The following is a 25,174-nucleotide window of genomic DNA, read 5'->3' on the forward strand; positions in this document are numbered from 1 at the left end:
AGCCATAGGGACCAGGAGCAGCCCCAAACTTGAATCTTACAGACTACTTCTGCTCTGGTGCAAAATTCAGTTTTCATGAAAAAATGTATCCCAATTTATTGTTTGTGATGTCTGAATTTCTACAAGTCATTGCCATGAAGTCATGGCTTTTTACAGTCTTTTCAGCTTTCTGTTTGTTTCTTGGGCAGAAAACTTGTTGACTTAATTCAGCCCCAACAACCAGAAGTCCTGCCTCACCTGGCAACTTTGAAAATGGCAAGTTCACTTGCTGGAGTACTTAACGAGGCGTCCTTCTGTTGATCCTTTGTACCATCTTGGTGCATATTTTGGGTCGCTTGGAATCAGAACAGACAGTTGGCAGTGCCCTCCAGGCTGCCCACCTTGCTATACAGTTTCTCTTAATCCTGTCTGATGTGAGAAATTTCATGCTTGAGTGATGGTTGCCAGTAACTTAAATTGTGAACTGCCCTCTTGAAAACCACATAAATGGCATCTGACACTGTTGCTAATGCTGAATTTAATGGAAGCCGATAAGTTATTCATGCTATTTCTTTATAAATGAAGATATGCTTACATATGTATTATATGCCTTAGTATTTTTGTCTTTTTCATAATACAGAATGTTGAAATGGTTGGCAAATGTGCTGCAGTATAGCTTTCTGGCTCATGAAAAATGAAAGCTATCAGTGATCTGGGCAATAAGATTCATCGCCAATAGTCACTAGCAACAGCACACAGCATTTTAATATCAGTGAGGTCCACAGCTAGCAGTAAGAGCTCGTGTAATTGAAAGACGTTTAGGTGCAATCATTCTGCTGTTTGTTCCTTGCCAGGTTCAACATGGGATTGTGTGAGTATTTGAAGAAAACAGCGTTTTTTTGGTACCTTTAAAGATATAAAAGGGGTTGATAAGTGCCTAGATTTAATTAGTGTGGTAATTTTAAAATCATGTGGCTCTGAAATAAAAAGGCATTTTATTTCTTTTGGTTGATTAAAGCTTTAGAAAAGCTACTCCTTGGTTACAAGTGAACCGATAATTCTCGTCTAATGTTGCCGTGGTAACAACTCATGCTGATATAATTGAGAACATCTTATACATCCTGGTTCGAACATTTTCTCCCTGCCATTTTGAGTTGTGCTAGTGGTATATGAAGGAGGCTAGGATCACTAGCTGAAGGGAAATTAAATCCTGTTAGACAGTTCTCTGGCGTTAATCTGATATTTACTAGTGATATCTCATGCTGGGCAGTTGTACTTTGCTTCACCGGCTTTCTAAAACAAAAGAAAGCTCTTTTCATTTCCACTGTGCTGCTTGTTCCAGTGTATGTGTTTACACCATCGGTTCTTCTATCTCTAGAGATTAGCATAACTCCCTTTGCTGTTGGATTGTTGTTTTGAGCAATATGTTTTGGAAAGGTTGGTTTTCATCATGAGTGGTAAGTATGCTCTCTGAGACTCCATAGCTATGTATTTTTTAAAAATATTTAACTAGAAAGAGGAAAAAAATTAAGGGGCAGTTGAAAACGCCAGAGCTAGAGTGAATTGTATCTTGTGTTGATGGTTTTGCATTTCGGCGTTATAGTAAATTGCTTTTAAAATCCATTAAGTACTGTAAACAGTACAGCAGTTAATAGTCGATAACAATAATCAGTTTCTAATTTTCTCTGTGGGTTAATTGTATTCATTATGTACCATTTTTATGAATTGTGTTATAAATTAGTAAATAGAAGACCTATCTGAGGAGAAAGGAATGTTTTTATTATCTAATTCTAAAGATACTTGCTTGAACTTTCCTATGATCAGCTTTATCATTTTGACGTTAATTTTTGTTAGCTTCCTTTTGATTATATAAAAATTCTAATCTCAAAGATGCTGCCAGTATTTTGTTGATTTCCTAGTTGCTTTTACTTGCAGTTCATTAGGAAATAAGGATATAATGGTGAAATAAACATGCATATTGGTGTGGAGGCTTTGTTAAAATTTTCCAGAAATGATTCTTTATGAGTATGATGTTAGGATGAGGATATTTGTAATGGTTTCCTTTTTATTCTTTTGATTTTTTTCTAAACATTTCCAAAAATGCTTTTGAAAAAATCTACAACAGTATATACTGCAGTTTATTATAAGGTAAAAGCTGTTCACTTTAAGCCAAACCTGCTGCTAAAAATAGACATCCTGTTATTAGAGTGAGAAATATTTGCTTAGGGCATAATTCATTAGCATCTTTTTACTTAACTTTAAAAATAAGAGGATGTTTATAAGTTAGCCTTTGAATCAGATATATGTTTAGAAGTGTCATATTGGTTTTTATGATAACGTAACTGTCTATATTTACATTAAAAAGACTTGGAATTAGAATTCAGAATCTGATAGCTGCATTTTTGTTGTTTTAGATAGAAATCAAAATAGGTTAACCCTTTATCCTTAACTGGAAAAATCTTATTATTGCTTATTACTAAGTTTTCTCCTACTGCAGTACATATAAGCCTCGTCGACACTGTTACATATTTGTTTATAGAATGATATTTGCACATTAAAATGCATTTTGTATGTTAGATAAGAATTAATTGGATATTTATTTTCCTGTTCTATAAGTAGCTATTTCTTTTTCATGTAGCATCTTAAATTGGGGCTAATATTACTGATTCAGTATATTAATAGTTCTTAGAATTTACATGGATATCAAAATTGAGTACACCATAACCTCAGATTTAAGGTAGATTTATTTGAAACATGCCAGTGTGTTTTCTCTCTGAAAGTTTGGCAAATAATAAAAAATATTAGGTAATTACTGTCGTTTTCCAGAAGTTGTAGGTATGTTGGTTTAGGTGAGAAAAATTGTTGCTGCTTCTCTATTGCTTTTTTTCATATAAATCATGTGTATTGTCGAGGTAGAATTTGATATACTTCATTATGTTGTTCTTCCCTTATAGCCTTTTTTAAACACCAGAATCCTAGTAATCATAACTAGATATTCTGACTTTTTCGGGGTTAGAGAATTTCAACTGATCTTACTCATGTGGTTAAATTATTAAGACATTTCAAAATGTGGAAAACTGTGTGTGTGTGTGTGTGTGTGTGTGTGTGTGTGTGTGTGTGTATGTGGCTTATTTGTACAAATCAACAAATGCTAGATCTTTTTAAATCTATAGCTATACTTGTGGCATTTATATGTAAGTGGTATTTTTTCCTAGTTAAAAGAGCTATTCCTTTTCCCACCCCCTGCCTATTAGATGTTAGCTTTCTCTGGAAATCTATCTTTGGTCCTCTTTTAACACTACGTTCTCTCAATGATCTCATCCATGCCCACGTCTTCACTTGTTACCTGAACATTCAATTAAATGTGAATTTCCTCTAGCCCTTCCAAATTTTCCTTTTCACTATTTCTATTTTTTGTTAATGATCCCACTGATCACACAGGAACTTAAAACAGAAACCTTGTAATCACTCCTAACTTGTTTCATACCCCCAGGTATGAATTTAGCCATTAATGTCTATTGATCCCACCCATATCAAAAGTACTTCAGAAATCAAGCAGGTTTCTCCAGTCTTAGTAATATTTGACATGCCGACCTGCTTTCAGAACAAGTGTTCTGTATCTTCTGGATTCTACTGTTTCTGTAGTCTCTCAACTTTCAGCTTTCGGCCCCCGTCCAGACCATTTTTCATGCTGCCATTTTAAGAATGCAGCTATGCTCATTTCTTAACCTAACATGAAAACTTTTGCTTCTTATAGTCTCTGGGATAAATGTTTTTCATAAAATTTTAATCTACAAATGCTATATGTTATTTCTTGTTGCCTTTCCATAATTATGTTTATTATACGAATCCGGGAAATCATCTCTCTTTTTTTCTGTCTATAATGACTGTAGATTTAGATGCTTCCTCTCTACTCCCAAAGTAAATATGTAAACTATAATAATTTATTTTATCATAAAAAATTATGTATTTTTATGTTAGTTTCCAATCTCCAGCATTTGAACTTATATAAAGGAAGGGTTGTGTTTATCTGTGTATTTCTGATAATTAACCTAGTGCTCCATCATAAGGAACTCATAAATTTCTATAAAATGAATGAATTTGAATTTTTGAATTTGAATTTTCCTTTTTTTAATATTTGAATTTTTTCATTATCAATGAAAAATATCTGGCATGTACTACTTTGATTTGGGAGGGGATCATGTACTTATCAGTATATAATTATCACTACTTTGTTAAACATTCTGAAGTGACTACTTACTGATCCAGATGTGGTTTGAGAGATGGTCTCCTAAGAAAAGCTGTCATTCTGCTGTGAACTATACCTGAGCTTTCTAGATGCTAATTGAAACATAAAAATTAAAAAAACTTACTCTTACTGAAACAGTTTATCATTTCTGAAATTTGGGAAGAGTGTGAGAAATGCACGTGTCAAAATGAGTACCAGCCTACAGAGTTCAGTAGTTTTCATTTTGGTAGCTTGTCTTCAAGAAAAAGAAATTAATGTTTCATCCTCCCTACCTTGAAGTGATAAGAAAGACTGTGGTTGGGATGATGGAAGATATATCACCTCTGATTACTTTCATTCTAAGAAAGCTATGGTGAAACAAACAAGATTTGTTGGCTATTTAAATTTAAAAAGTACACTTGTTCTACATATGGGATATTTGTTTCCTAATGTGGTAGGCATTACCACTAAGCAAGGAACTTTGTCATCTTGATTCCACTCCCATGTCTGAAAATTACTAGATTATTTAATGATGTAAGTATAAGCCAACTAAACCATCTGAGAAGTTGTTTCCAATTTATTCAGACCAGTGATGAGAAAACCCACTATTTTTAGAGCATCCTATGAATGAAAAGACAAGAATAAGAAACCTAAAGATTATTTTCTAATAAAGGATAAAATCATAGCTATCATGAGTACAACAGGTAACTTAATTTAGAAAATATTTATACAGGAGGGTTTAAGAATAAGTATGGATAGTATAATGTCAAGGTTTTTTTTAAAAGAAAATGAGGCAAGCATGAAATCTGTGGCATAAGACATGAAGGGTAAAAGAAAGCAGGTTATAAACAAATAAACATGACATTGCAGGATATAAAGCTGAATTAGAAACAGTAAAGAACAAAATCAGCTCTGCAAAAAATTAATTATGGAAAATTTAACTTAATAAAACCCACTAGAATATATGGGGGAATAGAATGACATTTATGAGGTAAAAGTTACGTTAGCTAAAAATAGGAAACTACAAATTGAATGAATACGGTTCTCATAAAAATAGATAATGACTGAAAGAATGGAAACAACAACAAATATAATTAAGGAAAACTTCTTAAGAAAATCTGTCTGTAGATTGAAAGAAGCATGTTTTGACAAAGGCATCAACAACCAATACATCCTAATCTAAGTTTTAAATTTCCAAGGTAATAATGAATTCCACAAATAATAAGATTGTTTTGCATCATATATCTATGCACAGAGTTTTTCTGCTTAGAATCTCTCCTGATCCTTGGAACCTCATATTCTGAGCACCACGAGGAGTGATCTTTGAGCACAGCACCACTAAGCCTTGAGCACTGTCAGTTGTGCTCAGGCCCTCACTCCCTCCCCAATAAAAAATGTACTAAAGTTGTTACCTGCACAATTTTAAAATTGCTCTGGAACAAAAATTATATCTAGGTGATTAAAATATCACCTAGAAATGTGAAATAAAATATAATAAGTATTCTTTTAAATGAATATCTGAGTGTACAAAGTGATAATCAAAAACCCCAATATAAAATAAGAAATGAAAACTGGGACAGGAAGAGGGAGCTACTTGTACTGCCTTAAGATTTTCATGCCTTGTTATCAAAAGGGCATTTATTTGAAATGGCTTCAAAGAATAAAGATAAGTTCTTTAGTCCATGCTACTTGGGATTTCTTAGACCCCTTATGAAATCTGGAACCTCAGAGAATGGTAGATTCTCGAAGGTACAGTGGATTCTTATGTTAGTAAGTAGGACTCCACTGACATAAGGAGGAGAGAAACTTATCATTCTTCCTTAGGTTTCTGGGAGATGAGGGAGAAAGGGTATATATACATTTATGTGGAGTTATTTTTCTTGTTAGCTTGCAGTCAGATGCTTCCTCACAGGTGGATTTTAATCTGTCTTAATTGCATGGTCTAAGAACTGCCAAAACCAAAAAGTACATTATTCTAAGAATCTAAGACTAGTAACATATACTGGCTGCCAGGAAGAACAAGCATAAACCCAAATCAAGCCATGAAGATCTCATGGAATAAGCCCCACAGAGCTTTTGAGTTCTACAGTCCAAAATCAACACAGACACACACACACACACACACACACACACACACACACTCATACCCCTATCACAAGTGATACTCAGCCTATCGCAAGTGATACTCAGCAGGCAACACAATTTAAAGGTTTGACCCTTCCAAGAATATGAGAGAGTAGGACTGTCCACTTAAATTGTTCCATTTATCACTTAGAGGTAATAATCAAATAAACAGTAAATCAGATAAAAATATATCTATCTCTAATAAAACTTTAAATAAGAAGTTATTTCTGTAAAATAAAAAGGCCAATTAGAACAATAGCTCTTTAAAATATAATCATAGCTAAATTTTTTACTCAAAACTTAATAAAATTAAGAGTCTGGTAGTTTTCTTGTCAAGTTCTAAGAAATTTTCAAAGAACAAAAATTTCAGTTTTGTACAAAATTTTTCAAAGAATTGAACAGAAAATATTTTTATATTGAGTCTAATATAGGCTGGAGCAATAGCACAGTGGGTAGGGCATTTGTCTTTTCGACCCAGGTTCGATTCCTCTACCCTTCTCGGAGAGCTCGGCAAGCTACCAAGAGAATCTCGCCCACACTGCAGCGCCTGGCAAGCTACCATGGCGTATTCAATATGCCAAAAACAGTAACAACAAGTCTGGCAATGAAGACATTACTGGTGCCCGCTTGAGCAAATCAGTGAGCAATGGGATGATAGTGACAGGGACTGAGTCTAATATAGCTTGCAGGTGGAGTGTGAAAAAAGAAAATTAGTAGCATTTTCTTCAGAAAGTTTTATTGTTATTATGGGGGTCGTGCTCAAGCATTGCTGGAGGTAGGAGTGGGGGTTGGGGGCTGGGGTTGGCAGGTATCAGGGTCTTACCTGGCAGTGTTGAGTGGGACCTTGTAGTGCTAGAAATTAGACCCAAGACCTGGTACAGATTAGACATATATTCTACCACTTGAACTACCTACCTGAACCCTAAAAAATACTTTCCCTGAAATTAGGAAAAGGAAGAAGATGTTTATAATAACCTTTGCAGAAAAAAATGGAACAGAATTGTCATTATTCATAGATGACGTGAGATTGTCTACATAGAATAGTCAAAAGAATTTGCCAGTGTTACTTTAGAATTAAAGTAATTCTAGGTTTAAATTTAGAATTACTATAAATTTAGATAAATTAAGTTTATTTAAATTTAAATCTAAACTTAAATTCTAGATTTAAAGTAATTCTAGAATTAAAGTAATTCTAGATATCTAACAAGATTGCTAGATATAATAATATTCATATGTAAATAGCAACTATTTGCTGTACTTCAGGAACAAACCAAAAGGCAACTTAAAAACAATCTCTCTTTGAAGTTAAACTTGAAAAAACCTACTAATCTAGTAAAAGAGTAATAACACCTATAAAGGAAAAATTATAAAATTATGCTAAGAGTTACAATCTGTTAAGAGATTTTATGCCCATTAGAATAGCAAAAAATTCAAACTCTTAATAACACATCTTGTTGAGGATAAGGATATGGTAGAAATATAAACTGACACACCATTTATTCATCCACTTATTAAAATCTAGTGAAGTTGAAAGTATGCATAGCCTATCATGTAGGGATCCATTACTAGTACTATGCTGTTTGGTAATTAGATAGAATGTTTGAGTTTGCAACTGAATGGAAAATCTTTGGTATATGCTTATGACAGATATAATTTTGCTTTGAGACAGAGGCTCAGTGAACAATTAGTGAAGTAAAGTGTATTCGAAGAGTGTTTCAGCAGTTGTCTAGGAAGCTATTAGCTTTATGACCATAAATAGTGTTTAAGGTTTTATTACAGAGCTCTATGGGGAATATTTTCAATCAAACATGATTCTGTTGGCCTAGAAAATCTAGAGTATCCATAGATAGAGATCAAATTGGAGGGAAAGCATGTCTGTGATTAGTTAGGAATGAGTATATGCACAGTATATCCATTTGTCCATGCAGACACCAGCCAAGTTAATGCCCTTTCCTATAATTTTATTATACAAATACATATGTGTCACAAAGTTTTTAAAATATTTTTTGCAGCTTAGTACAAGTTATTCAGTTATGCTCGTCACTTGTAACCAAGACTTGACAATTAAAAAGATAAGCAGAAGAAAGACAAGTAAAATAAAAATAGGACAGATTATATTGCGTATTAAATTTTTTAGTAAAGTGTGTCTTTGGTAAAATAAAAGCAGTTGCTCTTCTCTTAAGATTAAAACAATTTATAGGGGCTTAATGGCTCTAAGGTGAAATACAACAATTTTCACACACTTTCCTCTAAAGAAACCTTTTTAATGATTTTTAATGGATTATTCATAACAAGCAATACAAAATAAGTTATGTAGCATCTGCCTTTGGGGTAGGCTTGGGTGGTGGTGGGAAAATTCAAAGTAATGGTGGTGGGCAGGTGTAATGATGATGAGATTGGTGTTGAGATAGTGGATGTAATAAATTGTTGTAAACAACTTTATAAAGATAAAATTAAAAAAGATTAAAAAGAAAGAATATATCTTGTTGACAGTTCAGAGTAGGGCTTTGTTTGATATACATATGTGCATATTTTTCTCCAATGAATTGTTATAATCTTTATATTAAAATTTTTGAATTCATATGCTCAATTTTTTTGTTCTGTTGATATATAAATATATTAGTGAAAACTAATATATTTATTTTAGTATATTAGTGAAAACTAATACATTTATAAAGATAACTTCTTTATAAATGTATTATATACATTTATATATAAAATAACCCACATGTTATTTTATGTGTTTTTTTTTATTGAATCACAGTAAAATAGAGTTGCAAAGGTTTTCATGATTGGATTTTAGTCATACAATGTTCGAACACCCGTCTCTTCACTGCTGTACATTTCCCATCACAATGGCACCAGTTTCCCTCCTTTCCCCCTCCCCACCCTCCCCTCTATGGCAGGCACTTTTCTTCTCTCTGGCTCTCTCTCTCTCTCTGTGTCTCACTTTATGTGTTATTTCATCTGTCTAACTTATACCTTTTGATCAAGCATGCAAATCATCAAAAGCATCTGGTAGAAAACCACTTTTTACAGAATAATTGTTACTTTTGATTGTTTTAAATTGGATTTTTAGGAGTTACTGTATGGCAACTCAGATGTTTCATATTTTGTTTACTTAAAATGTAGTGCGATGATATGCAGGGGATTTTAAAAAATTACAGATGTAGCATGCTGAAGAGATAGGTGTTTGAAGTAGCAGTATCAGAAAACAAACTTCTTTCTACTAGATTTATACTTTTCAGAGGCTTTGGAAGTAATTGTACTGTTCTGTTATCTGTTGATATAACATGGTATTTTTATGGGTAATTTACCTTGAGTTCCATCCTGTTTTGTGCTTTGGTATACATAACAACTGCCAAATAGAATAGTACTTTTAATGGTAAAGAAGAATAAAAAATAATGTAATTACAAAAAAGATTAGGGTGTCCAGAAATTATAAGCTGTTCAGTTTTTTTAGAGCTATTATCACCCAAAAAAAGTATTGTTAAGAAAAAAAGAAAGAAAAGTTGCTTATAGCATCTTGCTCTTTCCATGGATGCTCTGTCCCCTATTCCCTGGGTAGATAGCCATCAAGTTTAAACTATTCAGACCTCAAACCACCATTATTCTGTCTTAGTAAATCTCGCTCACCTTATTCTTAATAAGGGATATTGGGGCCGGAGCGATAGCACAGCGGGTAGGGCGTTTGCCTTGCACGCTTTCGACCGGGATTCGATCCCCAGCATCCCATATGGTCCCCCAAGCACTGCCAGGAGTAATTCCTGAGTGCAAAGCCAGGAGTAACCCCTGAGCATCGCTGGGTGTGACCCAAAAAGCAAAAAAAAAAAAAAAGGGATATTGCCTAGTTCCCAAAACAAATGAAACCCAGAATTCTAAATAACTAAGTTTACTTCTCTTCCTTCCCACGCTGCAAAACATCACGACAAATCATTGTCTCCATGATCACGCACCTTCTTGCCTTTGCACTTCATTCCCCACTGTTGCTGTATATTTATACCTTGTGCTCTAGTTGTTCTGAGTCACATGCTGTTTCTTGGGTAAACAGTGTTCCTTCCTCCAGTCCTCTTATAAGAGATCATTCCAAACTAGGGTATCTTCTCCCTCAACTTTATCTGCCATAGGACTCTAGCCCTCAAATTTCAGCCAATGCACTGTTCTCTATTTTACCTTACCTTACTTGCTACCTGAGAATTTTTCTCTTTCGGCTTCTCATAACACATTCTGATTTGCTTAAATGCTTTCTTGTTACATTGTTTTCAAAATGGTTCATCCATCTCCTTATTTCTTCATATTTCCTTAATTGTGGAGATACAGTTATTCTTCATGGGATTCCCATATTCTGGTTCTGTTTGGGACACCACTAAAGAGTGCTTAATAAGGGGCTGGAGCAATAGCACAGCGGGTAGGGCGTTTGCCTTGCACGCGGCCGACCCAGGTTCAATTCCCAGCATCCCATATGGTCCCCTGAGCACTGCCAGGAGTAACTCCTGAGTCCAAAGCCAGGAGGTAACCCTTGTGCATTGCCAGGTGTGACCCAAAAAGCAAAAAAAAAAAAAAAAGAAGAGTGCTTAATAAATGAAAAATCCTTAAAGTAACGCCTGGAAATGATGCTGTGTTTTTCAGACACTCTCTAATATCTTTCAGAAGAGAGCCAACAAAATAGACATTTCATGATATTTTTTCTCATAGTAGAAATTTGAACAGAAGTCTAGAAAATTTTACTCCAATAGTTTCATGATGTACATTTCAATAGATGCTTATTTAATCTATACAGTATATGTTGTTGGTGCAATTGCTATGATGAGTTTTCATTGTTTAGTTTAAAAGGAGAATTAGATACTGGATGATCTCATTCATCTGTAGAATATAGAGAGAAAAGTAAGGTAATAGTATCAAACAATGACAAATCATTGGTTTTGGATGATAAAAATTATTAACAAATAGTGGGGGCAACATGTGGGGTTGGGAATGAAAATCAGAGGTGACATAGGGACAGTGTACAGGTTTATGGGCACTTTGTTGGTGGTTGTGTGCTGTAGCTTTGTATGTCAATACTATAAACTTAAAAACTATTGTAATCATATTATCTAAACTATAATCAAACATTTTAAAGAAACATTAATTTTAAAATAAGAGGAGAATTAGGACATATTGATTTTGTTACTAAATAATAATTATTGATTTTCTTTATCATTAATTTTTAAATACCCTACTTGAATATATACAGTCAGATAATTTGAGTTTCTAAAGTTATTTCGTGCATAATACTCAGCAGGAGATGTGAATCGGTGACCTCATGCCAATGTGTTGTTTATGAGTGTCATTTAATTATTGTTTAATTTTCCTTTTGCATAAAAGTTTGTTCCTCTTCAGAAGTTTCTGTGAGACAGCTGCTTTTTAGCATAACAATGTTACCTTCAAAATTTCTTATTTGGGGCTGGAGCGATAGCGCAGTGGGTAGGGCGTTTGCCTTGCACGCTGCCGACCCGGGTTCTAATCCCAGCACCCCATATGGTCCCCTGAGCACCGCCAGGGGTAATTCCTGAGTGAAGAGCCAGGAGTAACCCCTGTGCATCGCCAGGTGTGACCCAAAAAACAAAACAAAACAAAACTAAACTAAATTTCTTATTTGGTTGCTTTACAAGTTGGCATACTCTACAAAATTACATTTTTTTTTCTTTTTGGGTCACATCCAGCAGTGCACAGGGGTTACTCCTGGCTCTGCATTCAGGAATTACTCCTGGTGGTGCTCAGGAGACCATATGGGATGCTGGGAATTGAACCCGGGCCAGCCGCGTGCAAGGCAAACGCCCTACCTGCTGTGCTATCGCTCAAGCCCCCTAAAATTACATTTTTATAAAGGATAATGTGCTAATAAAGAACATAATTAATGGAGGAAAGGGTGTGTATAATTTTATGTTAGGTCTAGATTTTATTTTTGTTGCAGTTTCTTGTGTGATAGTTTAGAAAAACATAAATAAAATGCAATTTTAGTTGTGGAAATAGTGGAAGTTGCACAGGGATCCAGAAGAAAGAGTAATCCACAGCATAAAGTAATCCACAGTATAAAGTCCCGTAATGCTTTTTTAAAGAAAATATACTACTGTCAGTTTTGAATGGAACAACTAATAACCTTAACTGGTATTCACCATAAAACGTTTACATTTAATTTTGACATGTTTTTTGTTTATCTCCCTTTTCTTTTTTGACATCCATTAAAGAAAATTTAGAATTGTGCTTTTGTTATTGAAGAGGTGTAAAAGAGAGTTAATATTTGTCTCATTAGACTGGTGAATTGAACATCTAAGTCATTGTGATCAGTATAGTAATAGATTTCAAAACTCTTTTTCAAAACCATGAATGTCTTTTAGGAAATGGATAGTGGTATATTGTAGCTAACAAAACCTTTCTGTAACATCAGTAGTCTATTCTATCAAATATTTTATTTAGCTAGAATCAAAATTGCAAAATAACTAAACTTACTAAATGTTGTTAGGACAACATTCTCTTATTCATTATAGAGTTAGCTGAATAACATTAAATAAAAGATAGGCCAACCTTGAATTTTTGTAAATTTTCCTAGTGTTAAATGAAGTTTGTAATAATCTAACTTTTAAACTTTGCCCTTTTTTTACATATATATTTAAAAATAATTTGAAAGTGATAGAAATGAAGTTGTGTTTTTATGTTATTTAAAAATAGCATAGAAGTTTTCTGTTTCTTCTTTATCTCATGAATGTTGATTAATACTCCTACAAACAAACCCAGCATGAACAGATTCCTTTGGTTTGCTCATTTATTTAGAATGCAGTAAGATAGACTTGTTTTGTTTTGCTTTGTTTGGGGGCCACACGGCAGTGCTCTGGGTTTACTGCTGGCTCTGCACTCAGCCATCATTCCTGGAGGGGCTTAAGAGACCATGTGAGATACCAGGGATTGTACCTGAGTTGGCCTTTTGCAAGGCAAATTCCCTATCTGCTGTGCTAAGTTGCTACAGCTCCAAGATAGATTTTTAAAAATATACAAAGTGAAAAGAAAGTGAATTTATTTAGAATATAAATATCATTAAAGGAATACAGAAATAGAAAATGAGTTAATTTATGACATGTCCTATTTCTGTATTATTTATTTCATTACTCATCAATACTGTCACTGTCATCCCTGTCATCCCGTTGCTCATCGATTTGTTCGAGCGGGCACCAGTAACGTCTCTCATTAAGAGACTTATTGTTACTGTTTTTGGCATATCCAATACGCACAGGTAGCTTGCCAGGCTCTGCCACGCAGGCTCGATACACTCGGTAGCTTGCCAGGCTCTCTGAGAGAGGCGGAGGAATCGAACACTGGTCAGCCACGTGAAAGGTGAACGCCCAACTGCTGTGCTATCGCTCCAGCTCACTCGTCAATACAAGACAAAATAATTTTAAAAAGCTTTCATTGGGTTTCCCCCACCCCCAGGTGAACTGATCACTATTAGATACTTCAAGCTAAGTATTTAATGACAGAGCTGTTATAGCATAACTAAGAAGTGTTAGAATCAATTATATATTTCAGGTGTGACAAACTGCAAAACTCTGAGTGTTTCAGGATGTCACATGGTCTAAATGGTTAAATATAGGCATGATATATGGATTGGGGCATGAAAAGAAAATTAAAAAGTTGTGACCCTCGGTATATGTTTGATGGGAAATCTGGATTGAACAGGCTTATAATATTTGAATTTGATTCCTCCATCATTTATTTTATCAACACCTTATGTCACTAGAAATATTTTTTTAGAATCAGAGAACATTTAGAAAACTAGATTCATTACTGTCTAAAAATAATAAAATTGAAAACATGTGGATTGCCTGTTTTAGAGCTATTTATGATTCAGCAAATTATGGAATCATTTATCTTTGGTATTCATAAGATGTATACCCTTGGTTTACTTAAATTTTTTACTAAAGTCAACTTTTTTTGTGTATTAATAGTTGATATATAAACCTGAGATATTATGCATATCTTTATATGACAAAAAAAAGTTGGGGGAACACTTTTCTTCATGGAACTTTTATTCTTTAATTGATTCTATGGTTTACAGTACTGTTAATAATGGTTTCTCATGCACATAATTCCAACACCACACCCACCACCAGTGTACTCACAATCCCTTCCCCAAGGACTCCAATATATCTTCCCCTCAATCCCCCAGCATCTTAGTTGTATGGATCATTTTGTTGCCTTTGGATCTTTGTTGCTTCCTTGCTGGGTGTCTTCGGTATCACATTTGAGAGAGAGAGATCATTCTGTATCTATCCTCTTCCTTCTCTATTCAGCAGGATATTCTTTAGTTTCATCCACGTTGCTGCAAATATTATGATTTTGTTCATTCTTAGAGCTGAATAGTATTCCTTCATGGAATTATTTCACGATCATGATCACGAAATCCCGTTGATCGTCGAATTTCGAGTGGTCTCAGTAACCTCTCCATTTGTCTTATCCCTGAGATTTTAGAAGCCTCCCTCTACTCGTCCCTCCTAACGGTGCCACATTGAAGGCTCTTTCAGGGTCAGGGGAATGAGATCCAGCTTGTTACTGGCTTTGGCATTTGAATACACAATGGGAAGCTTGTGAGGCTCTCCCATGTGGGCAGGAAACTCAGTAGCTTGGCCAGAGCAGTAGCATGATTGGTAGGGCATTTGCCTTGCATGTTGCCTACCAGGGTTCCCTGGAATCCCATTTGATTCCCTGAGCCCTGCCAGGAGTGATTCCTTAGCCAAAGCCAGGAGTAAGCCCAAGCACCAGTGGGTGTGGCCCCCAAACCAAAAATAAATAAAATTTTCTTTCATCTTAATGCATTTGGGGCAAAGGCTGCCAGTCTGTTCTTTAACTGATAACTTTGTCAGCGCCAGACTCACTTAGCAGGAGAGACTGAAAATGATGTCAGGGTGTGTTTCTCTTTCCCTGAGTCTTTACTTATCTCCAAATCATCCATACTCATGCAGGTATCAGAAGAGTTTATCTCTAATATGATATGCAATTTCTTTAAGTAGAAGGTAACTAAACATACTTTTTGAAAGAAATTAGATATATTTGGGGGAGCAGAGTTGCAGTTGGCAATAGCATATGTTTTTTTTTTAAATTTATTTTATAGCTGACATTGCCAAGTCAGGCCATGTGCATGTAACTATGTTCCACACTCCCCTTCCCCAGTCTAACTTACAGAACCACTCTTCTTAAGTTGTGAGCAGTACATTGAGAAGTAGGATAACTTAGTCATCTTGAAGTCAGTTTTCAACCTTCAAGTCCATCTCAGAAATAATTTGATCATATTTGCATAAGTAGGTGTGGTTGTTTGACTTGTTACTTTGGTGGATGAATTTTCATAACATCAAAAATTCTCATTTTTAAAATGATTTTTCTTAAATATATTAAAGTAGGCCATTTGATAGTATTTCACAGCAAAATACCAATGGCAGTTTAAAGTAGTAAAATAATGTTTTCAGAAATGCTTCCTCTGTAAAAACTGTCTGCTTAGCCAGGGATGTAGACCAATAGAGCATTTGCTTTGTATGTGTGAGTATGTTTTTGATCCCAGCATTGCAAAAAGTAAAAATAAGAACAAACAAAAAAATACATCTGATCTGGATACCTATACTCACCATTTTGAAATCACAACATTTAGAATTCCAACAGCTTTTTTAGTTGTAACTGTATTTTTTATAATTGCCTCACTGGAGTTAACAGAGGGAATTAATGTGTATCCTATTTTAATATGGTCTTATTTAAGAATTTGTGAGCCCTTCACTCCCATTTTTAATTTAGTCTTAATTGCTGTCATCATCATTGCTCGTATTATTAATGAGCTAAATGTTGGTATGCCACTATCAGTTTACCTTGACTAGCTTTGTGCTGTTTGTCACTATTTAAGTCCCTTTTTCTCTATTTGGAGATTTAAATGTTAAAGAAATTAAATTTTTATAAAGAAATCAAAATAAATGCTTCTTGTGTACTCAGATTTTTCTTTGACAGCTACTTTTGGAAGCAAAAATGCATTTTGTTTATGTAATTTCATATCTCTGAAATTTTTCTTATTACATGTTTTCAAAAACTTGAAGTCATTTTAAAATAGAAGTCCCTATAAATAAAGTGGAAGAACAATAAAAAGTAGATACTTTTATATGATTCATCATTTAAGAGACCTAAAAATTTAATCCACAGCTCTAGAAAAGTAATGTAACTGTTACAGGTCACTGTATGAATAACTGGCTGTGAGTCGTTTTACTTTTCTGTACATTTTTTAATTTGGAATTCATATATTTAGTTTGGCTCCAAGTTTAAAAATGAGATTTTTAAGATGTTTAGGCTTTTTTGTGTTTTTTTTTATTGTTGCTTTGTTTTTTTAAGTGCTTGTGGGTGCCCTTTTTATAATAGTCTGTTTTCCCCCCTTTCCTCTGCCCTTTGGCACACAGACAAATCTAATAACAAATCCCATCACTGAAAATAGACCTTTATCAGAGACAATCCAGCCTTACATGCTCGAGGAGGTTTTCAGTTTTTTTTTTTTTTTTTTTTTTTTTTTTTTTTTTTTTTTGCTTTTTGGGTCACACCCGGCGATGCACAGGAGTCACTCCTGGCTCATGCACTCAGGAATCACCCCTGGCGGTGCTCAGGGGACCATATGGGATGCTGGGATTCGAACCCGGGTCAGCCGCGTGCAAGGCAAACGCCCTACCCGCTGTGCTATCGCTCCAGCCCCAGGTTTTCAGTTTTTAATGCTTAAAGACTCTCTTGATATCACCGCTGTCCTTTCTTCCCTAGAAAATAGAAATTTTTGTAAAACTTCTAGGGAAGGAAAGTTTTCTTTCTTAGAAAAGGGTATTTTTCCCAAGGTCGATTTATAGCTTCAATTTTTATCAGGCATTACTCTCAGGAACAGCATTTTTGTTATTAGATTTGGAGTTATCAAAATGGTCCCCACATAGAAGAACAGTACTAGGGATTTTCAGAAATTTGAGAAACATTTTGCTTCCTTAGAGAAAGTAAATAGTTCATTAGTGTATTACAGCTATCGGTATATATGCTTTGTGGCTACCATGCTTGCCATAAATCTGTTTTTTTTAAAGTTTGTTTGTGTGAAATGTAATAATTTTTACAAGAAATTTCTTTTTGTTTTTATTTTTAGTGAAAGAGTTTCTAGCCAAAGCCAAAGAAGACTTTTTAAAAAAGTGGGAAAATCCTGCTCAGGTAAGAAATATTTAAAATTTTCTATGATTTGAAAGTAAAATTTTGAGTAAATTCATGATTTCTAGTCATGCATTTGCAGTTTTAAAAACTTTAATTTGAAAGTAACATTAACAAATGTAAATTTAGCAGGCATTTTATCACAACATTTTAATTATTAATAATTTCATGTATACCTACATTAGAAAGGGAACTAATTTCCAATATACACCTGATTATAAATTTTTATATTGATCCTAAGTTGATACAAACTCTTAACATTTTCTATTACTATAATAGTTTAAATTATAGTCTATTACTATAATAGTTAAAATTTATTTCTTTGCATTTTTTTTCTTAAAACAACTAGGATCCTGTTTTGTAGTTAAAAATCCTTTTTTGTGTGAGGGGAGGAGGGAAGAGATTTTTCAAGCAATGCTCTACCCACCAGGTCTGAGAGTTTAATGCTTGGATTGACCATATGATGTTGCTTAGGCCCATTGTGCTGGGGACCACCAAGGCTGGGGTGAGAAGCATCAGGTTCTGAGCTTCAGCCTTCAAGGATTATGCTCCAGCCCTTAAGCTCTCTTCCTACCTACCCCCTTTCAAATTCTCAGTCACAAAAAACTTGCCTATGGACCACATCCCTACCCATAGGGACTTTTTAATAAACATTTTGGTATGGTGGATTTTACAAAATTCAGGTACTTTGCAACTCACTTAAGACCTAAAGCCTCTTTTTGTTTGTTTGCTTTTATTTTGGACCTACATCTAATGGTGCTCAGGGGCCACTCCTGTCTGTATGCTCAGGGGACCATGTGCAGTACCAGGGATTGAAATGGGATTGGCCACATGCAAAGGAGCATCTTATCCTTGTACTATTTCTCCTGCCCTAAAATGTTAGTTTTCTTGGGACACATACAGTGATGCTCAAAAGTGACTCCCTACTTGGTGCTTGGGGGTCAGACTAGGAAATGCTGGTTGGAGAGGGTTGAATCTGTACCTCCTACATGTAAAAGCATGTTCTCCAGCCCTTTAAGCCATCTCCCCAGCCCTGCTCTTAAAAAAATTTTTGAAGCTATTCTGATTAACTAGTTCTAGTAGTAGATTGATTTGAAAACATTTTTTCCTGTGACAATAAACTTATTGCAAGTGTTTTTTTTAAAGAACATTTCAACTTTCAATGTGGTAACATTGTACCCCTAAAATATGTAAATATTTGCACATATATAAACCAGAGTTGCACCAATTTTAAAAAATTTTAATTCTAAGTAAACATTGTTTCTAGGATTTAGAAATATTTAACATGACCTTTGTTAAAATATAGTCATTCAAGTAATTATAAGAAGTTACACATTATGTAACTTGATACATTAACGGCAGTGAGGAAGATATTTATCTGAAAAGCATTAACTAGCAAAAAGAGATGTTTTGTGATTTATCAATGATGTTGTTTTCATTGCTTAATTGAGAATCATGTTAAACATATTAATCCACCTAATATTGAAAAGCCAGAATTAAGTATGAATGCATAATATTAATTTAATCCTAATTATAAGAATTCTTCATGCACTGATATAGAATACCAAGGTAATTTAAAATAATGGGAAATGTGAAATGAAAATGACTACTATACATTTTATAACTAAACATTGAGATTTGCTTCATTTCTCTGTAATGATTCATAGGAAGCTATGCTGTCTGCAAAGCAAGGTTTGATTTGCCAGGGAGACAAAATCCGACTACCGGAAATAGCTGTTCTTCTCTTACATAAGAATTTTACTGCATCGCATCACTTTTTTTTTTTTTCAATCGAAACACTGTACAACCTGGCACTTGGAAATATTTTTTCCAGGATTTTCAATGGATATTCTTTGCAATGAAAGCCTATTAAACAAATGGATCAGCAATTACTACTTGTTGCTATTTAGTGCATAATTTATTCTTAGCAATTTTTGTTTTGTTGTGGCTGCAACAAATTCAATAGATTGATGCTTCCATTTTTTTCCTTCTGTGCTATAGTCAAAGCCAAACAAAGATCTTTGCTCATAACAAAGCATCTATTCAGACAGTAAAAGAGACTGATTATTGTTCTAGGACTCTGATTTTGCTTATCTTGACGAGAATGAGGAACATTTCCTTTTCTTAGTTACTGTTTTAGGTAATGTTGGGTTATTGTAACATCAGCAAGAGAAAATCATTAGGATTTATTATGCTATTATTATCTAGTTGTGTATGTTTGCATAAAAATAGAAATGAAGTACAACAATACTTTTTACCAAGTTAACTCTAGTGAAAGGGATTTTTAATTTCTCAGCTTTTTGTTCATTACAGTCACTTGCAGGCACATGAATTTATAAGGCTCCCATGATTGACTTTGTCAATATACTTTTGATTAATCTCTAATCATTAAAATATGGAACTATGGAACTAATTTATTGGAAGTCCAATACCAGAATTTATTTTATAATACGACTTTTAATATCTAAAGCTCTTATTTCTATTTCCAGCATGCTTTGTTTTCAATATAATTATCTTCTTAAATATAGATCCTGGGGCTGGAGCAATAGTAGGGCATTTGTGGCCTACCCAGGTTTGATTCCCAGAATCCCATATTGTCCTCTGAGCACCGCTAGGAGAAATTCCTGAGTGCAAAGCCAGGAGTAACCCCTGTGCATTGCCAGGTGTAACCCAAAAAGCAAAAAATAAAATAGAAATTAAAAAAATATGGATCCTTTCTTCTTCAAAGGAAAAAAAGAAACAAAAATTAACCTGGAATCCCAGTAATCTTGTAATATTTATAAATGTATAATTGTACATTAATTTTTTTCTGATATTACTTAGCCTATTACATCTCTGACAGTCTTCTAATAAGAACTTCTGGTTTTAAGTTATTTTATTTTTTCATGTATCTGTAGAATAATGCTGGACTTGAGGATTTCGAAAGGAAAAAGACCCTCGGAACAGGTTCATTTGGAAGAGTAATGCTGGTGAAACATAAAGCCACTGAACAGTATTATGCCATGAAGATCTTAGATAAGCAGAAGGTTAGTGTATTTTTATTATTTTCATGAAGGATAAAATCCGGTTTTATCAATTAAAGTATTAAGCAGATAGTATATGACTTGTCATTTGCTTTGTCAGATAATTTTGTTGTACTTAATTTTCATTTGTACTTGTTATAGTGTGACACATAGTAATTTTAGTTTCTGGGTTGTATTATTTATTTGAATAATTATGATGAATATATGTATGTGTAATTACTAACATAGGACTGAATTTAAGATGTAAAGAATAGAAATCTATAGATCACATCCTGCCTTGTAGGAAAATGCAGGAGAGAGTACAGAGGGCAAGACTTTTGCTTTGCACACAGCTGACTCAGTTTCAATCTCTGTCACCCCTTATGGTGCTATGTACTGTAAAGAGAGATCCCTGCACTCAGGGATATTTTTGTTTGTTTTCGGTGCCACACCGGCTGTGCTCAGTGCTTAGTCCTGGCTCTGTACTCAGGGATCACTCTTGGCTGTGCTCAGGATACCATCTGGGATACCAGGGATTGAGCCTGGGTCAGACACAAGCAAGGCAAACACCTTATCCACAGTGCTATCACTATAGCTCCAAGGAGTGATCCCTGAGCAAAGAGCCAGGAAGTAAGCCCTGAACACTTCCATGTGTGGCCCAAAACACAAAAAAAGATAAAAAACTGAGTTTTATAATTTAAAAATCAATGCAAGAAGTATCATTCCCCAGCACCACACACGTATTTATACATATGGTATAGGGGAATGTGTGATGATATATGGCTGATCTTCCTTATAAATAAGTTATCAAATGTTTGCCTTGAAGTATGTTATTGTTATAAATGTTTTTAAATCTATAAAAATATTAACAAAATATAAGTCATGAACTTTGAAATGAAACATGAATAGGTCTGTTTATTAATTTTACACTAATGGGGATGCTTCATTACCAAATTTTGAGAAGTACTATTCTATTCTATTTATTTATTTATTGAGTCACCATGTGGAAAGTTACAAAGTTTTCAGGTTTAAGTCTCAGTTATACAATGCTCGAACACCCATCCCTTCACCAGTGCACATATTCCACCACCAAGAATCACAGTATAGCTCCACCCTGCCCCCCAACACCCCTAGCTCCCCCCACACCCCTAGACCTCCACCCCGCCTGTGTAACTGATAAATTTCACTTTACTTTCACTTTGATTACATTCAGTATTTCAACAAAACTCACTATTATTGTTTGGAGTTTCTCCCCCCTAAAGTCAGACCTGCTGAAAAGGAAGCATTTGATAATTTGTTTTCCATTGCTGAGAATGAAGAAATATGAGGTCGAGTGACTGCACTAGCGGCCTCACGGTTTTGGGTTTCTGTATTTTAGTATTTTAGTAACTAAGTCCAGAGAAATATCTGCCAGAAATTGCATCACTGCAAACTTGTACTTCTCAGTTATATTATATTCCGCATATGAGTACAATCTTTCTATGTCTGTCTCTTTCTTTCTGACTCATTTCACTCAACATGATACTTTCCATGTTGATCCATTTGTATGCAAATTTCATGACTTCATGTTTTCTGACAGCTACATAGAAGTACTATTCTAATACATAGCTAAATGGAGCTAGCATATAGATTAATTTTGTAAATTTTCCTACTTCAAATGTTTGAGTACCCCTTTGTCTCCAAGATCTCCACTATCTTTGTTAACTGTTCATCTTTAAGACCTAGCTGAGCTCTTCCTGTCACTGTCACTGTCATCCCGTAAGACCTAGCTGAACTCTTCCTGTCACTGTCACTGTCATCCCATTGCTCATCGATTTGCTTCAGCAGGCACCAGTAACGTCTCCATCGTGAGACTTGTTACTGTTTTTGGCATATTGATTATGCCACGGGGAGCTTGCCAGGCTCTTCCGTGCAGAGATACTCTCAATAGCTTGCTGGGCTCTCCGAGAGAGGCGGAGGAATCGAACCCTGGTTGGCCGCATTCGAGGTGAACTCCCTACCCGCTGTGCTATGGCTCCAGCCCTGAGGCTGGAGTGAGCTCTTCCTTCTAAAAATAAGTTATAGTTGCAAGTGACATTTTTTGGTTGGTTTGGGAGCAAAATTCCACCGTGTTCAGGGTTTTCTCCTGGTTCTATGTTCAGAAATCACTCCTGGTGGAACTTAGGGGACTATATAAGGTGTGCGGCATCAAACCCAGATCAGCTGTGTGCAAGGCAAGCACCCTAACCGCTGTACTATATATCTCCAGCCCCTCAACTGATATTTTTATGCTTTCACTTTGTACCAATCACTACGATAGCTATTATTATTATCAGCATTTTCTAGAGTGTCTAAAACTCAGAAAGGCTGTGTACTAGGCCTGATGTAATCATTTTCTTCTCTGAACACTTAAAAATTCTCAGTTGGCAATTATTTATATCTTATTGGCCACGTAATAATTTTTCATGTTTCCAAATGGATTTTTTGCCACACAAAAGCACACACTTTCTTGTCTTTATATCTATTGCACTTATTTTTATACTTTACATTTGGTTGGTACTCACTTTTAAAATAACTAAGTCTAGTTACTTTTCTAATACACACATATATTTCTGTTTTTACTTGTTATGCTCTAAACACAAAGAGTTGACAGAAGTATACCGCATGAAAGCCTTCCTTTTTCAGTTTTCATTACTTCCTCACAGACAGTAGGATTTCAACTATGAAATTCTGAAAAAAAGGCAAACTGTAGTCATTGAAGAAAGATCAGTACTTGCCTGGAATTAGAGGGGAAAGAGGGATGAGTAGGTGAAGTCCAGAGGATTTTTAAGAAATTGAATTACTCTATATGTTATTGTAATGTTGGGTAAAAGTCATCATACATTTGTCCAAACCCATAGAATATACATCACTGAATTAATATTAATTATAGTCTGTGAGTTAACATATATACCACTCCACTCTGGTGGGTAATGTTGGTAAGGGGAGGGGCTTCACTTCTGTGGCAACAGGATATATGGGACATTTCTGTGGCTCCATTCAATTCTACTCTGAACCTGGAACTGCTAAAAAAGAAATGCCTATTTATGAAGGAACAGTTATCCTTCATTCGTGGCCTAATTTATTATGATCAGTTTGGTCTAATTTGTTTTGTAACTAGTTAGAATGTGGACTGTACAACCACTTTATGTTGTAGATAAACTAAAGTTCAACATTTAAAGTATCTCCAAAATTACATTGATCAAATGGAAGGTTTAGATTAAAATGCAGATTTTCTGATTTTTAATTATCATTTCCTCAGCACTATTGTATGCTCTAATTTTATATACTAGTAATTAGATAATAAATCAATTATCTTTCTTATTCATGTTCAACTTCCTGAATTCTGGCTCCCTCTCATTGACAATAACCCTCTAGAAAGAAAAAATGTAATCTTCAAATGAGTTACACATATATGCATTATTTATGGTTCCCTTGGATTGCCTTTTTAAAATTCAAAACAGAATCACACGTGGGATAGAATTACAGTCTTCATAAAATCAGGATAAGTCACTTTCCCCAAAGTACATGGTTAAGTAGACATTCACAGGAAAACTCAGTAACTCCTAAATGATCAATTGTTTTGAGAAATTATCTTTTTTGCCAGTATCTTATGTGTCATTTTTGTGTGACTATACAAGTGGAATTGTTAGGACTTGTCCTCAGATTTATTCAGGTTTTATAAAATTACCAAATTTTTCATTTCACCATTGTTTAACTATCAGTTTTTCCACTTTCATCTTTTTTGCTGACCTTCTGAACATGTAAATCAGCATCTAGATATTTTGGTGTTTTATGTCATCTCCTTTAATAAGCTATAGGCATTAGAAGCTATTCTGTATTTATATTCTTCAGTAACTGATTATGAGTCTGTTTCTCACACACCCTCATGAAACTTGTGATGTTTCTTTCATTATTTAATTTTTGTTTCAGGGCCTTCTGGCTCTGCACTCTGGGATCCCTCCTGCTGAGTTCAGGGTACCATAAAAGGTGCTGGGATATAACCTGGGTTAGACCCATGCAATGCAAGCACCCTACTTGCTCTATTATCACTCCATTCCCAGTAATGCTTCTTTTTTAAAATAGATTTTATTATAGTTTAGATAATACGGTAGCAATAATATTTACAGTATTGATATACATTACTGTAACCCACCAATACCAAAGTGCCCAGAACCTTCCTTTTTGTGACCTGTGTTCTTATGTGCCCCCAGCCTCCAACTATTTAATAAGCTTTATAATTCAAGTCCTAGGTTTTGTCATTGTCATCACTGTCTATTCCCTTGTTTCATCTATATTTGTCTCTATATTTTGTGTCTCTATATTTTATGAGAGTGAGATCATCCAGTATTTGTTCTTCTCCTTCTAGCTTAATTTTGCCTCACGTGATGTCCTCCAGTTCCATCCATGTTGCAGCAAATGGAATGATTTCATCTTTTCATATAACTTCAATGTTCCTTGCTTTTTGACTAAAATAGTTGGCCTTTTTTTAGAGATGGACTTTAATATTCTCTATACTATTTTTACTTGAACCTGATAAACCTAGTTGGTAGTGAAAATGGTCAGTCTTAACCCAAAGCAAGCAATTTTG

At 34.6% G+C, this 25,174-nt stretch overlaps 1 protein-coding gene across 4 annotated transcripts in view; it reads left to right on the top strand.

Moving 5' to 3' along the window:
* The window catches only part of PRKACB (protein kinase cAMP-activated catalytic subunit beta), a 130,515-nt gene that overhangs the window by 66,620 nt on the left and 38,721 nt on the right, over nucleotides 1–25,174 (top strand). For 2 of the 4 annotated variants that reach the window (XM_055138277.1, XM_004603323.2), the window contains exons 2-3: nucleotides 17,505–17,566; nucleotides 20,461–20,589. In XM_055138277.1, the coding sequence (XP_054994252.1) occupies nucleotides 17,505–17,566; nucleotides 20,461–20,589 (191 nt within the window). Of the gene's footprint in view, nucleotides 1–741; nucleotides 851–1,122; nucleotides 1,437–17,504; nucleotides 17,567–20,460; nucleotides 20,590–25,174 lie in introns of those variants that run through there. The other 2 variants (XM_004603324.2, XM_055138278.1) reach the window with 2 other exon arrangements.

This window comes from Sorex araneus, chromosome 5 (assembly GCF_027595985.1).
Source record: "Sorex araneus isolate mSorAra2 chromosome 5, mSorAra2.pri, whole genome shotgun sequence".
In the NCBI taxonomy this organism is placed as follows: Eukaryota; Metazoa; Chordata; class Mammalia; order Eulipotyphla; family Soricidae; genus Sorex; species Sorex araneus.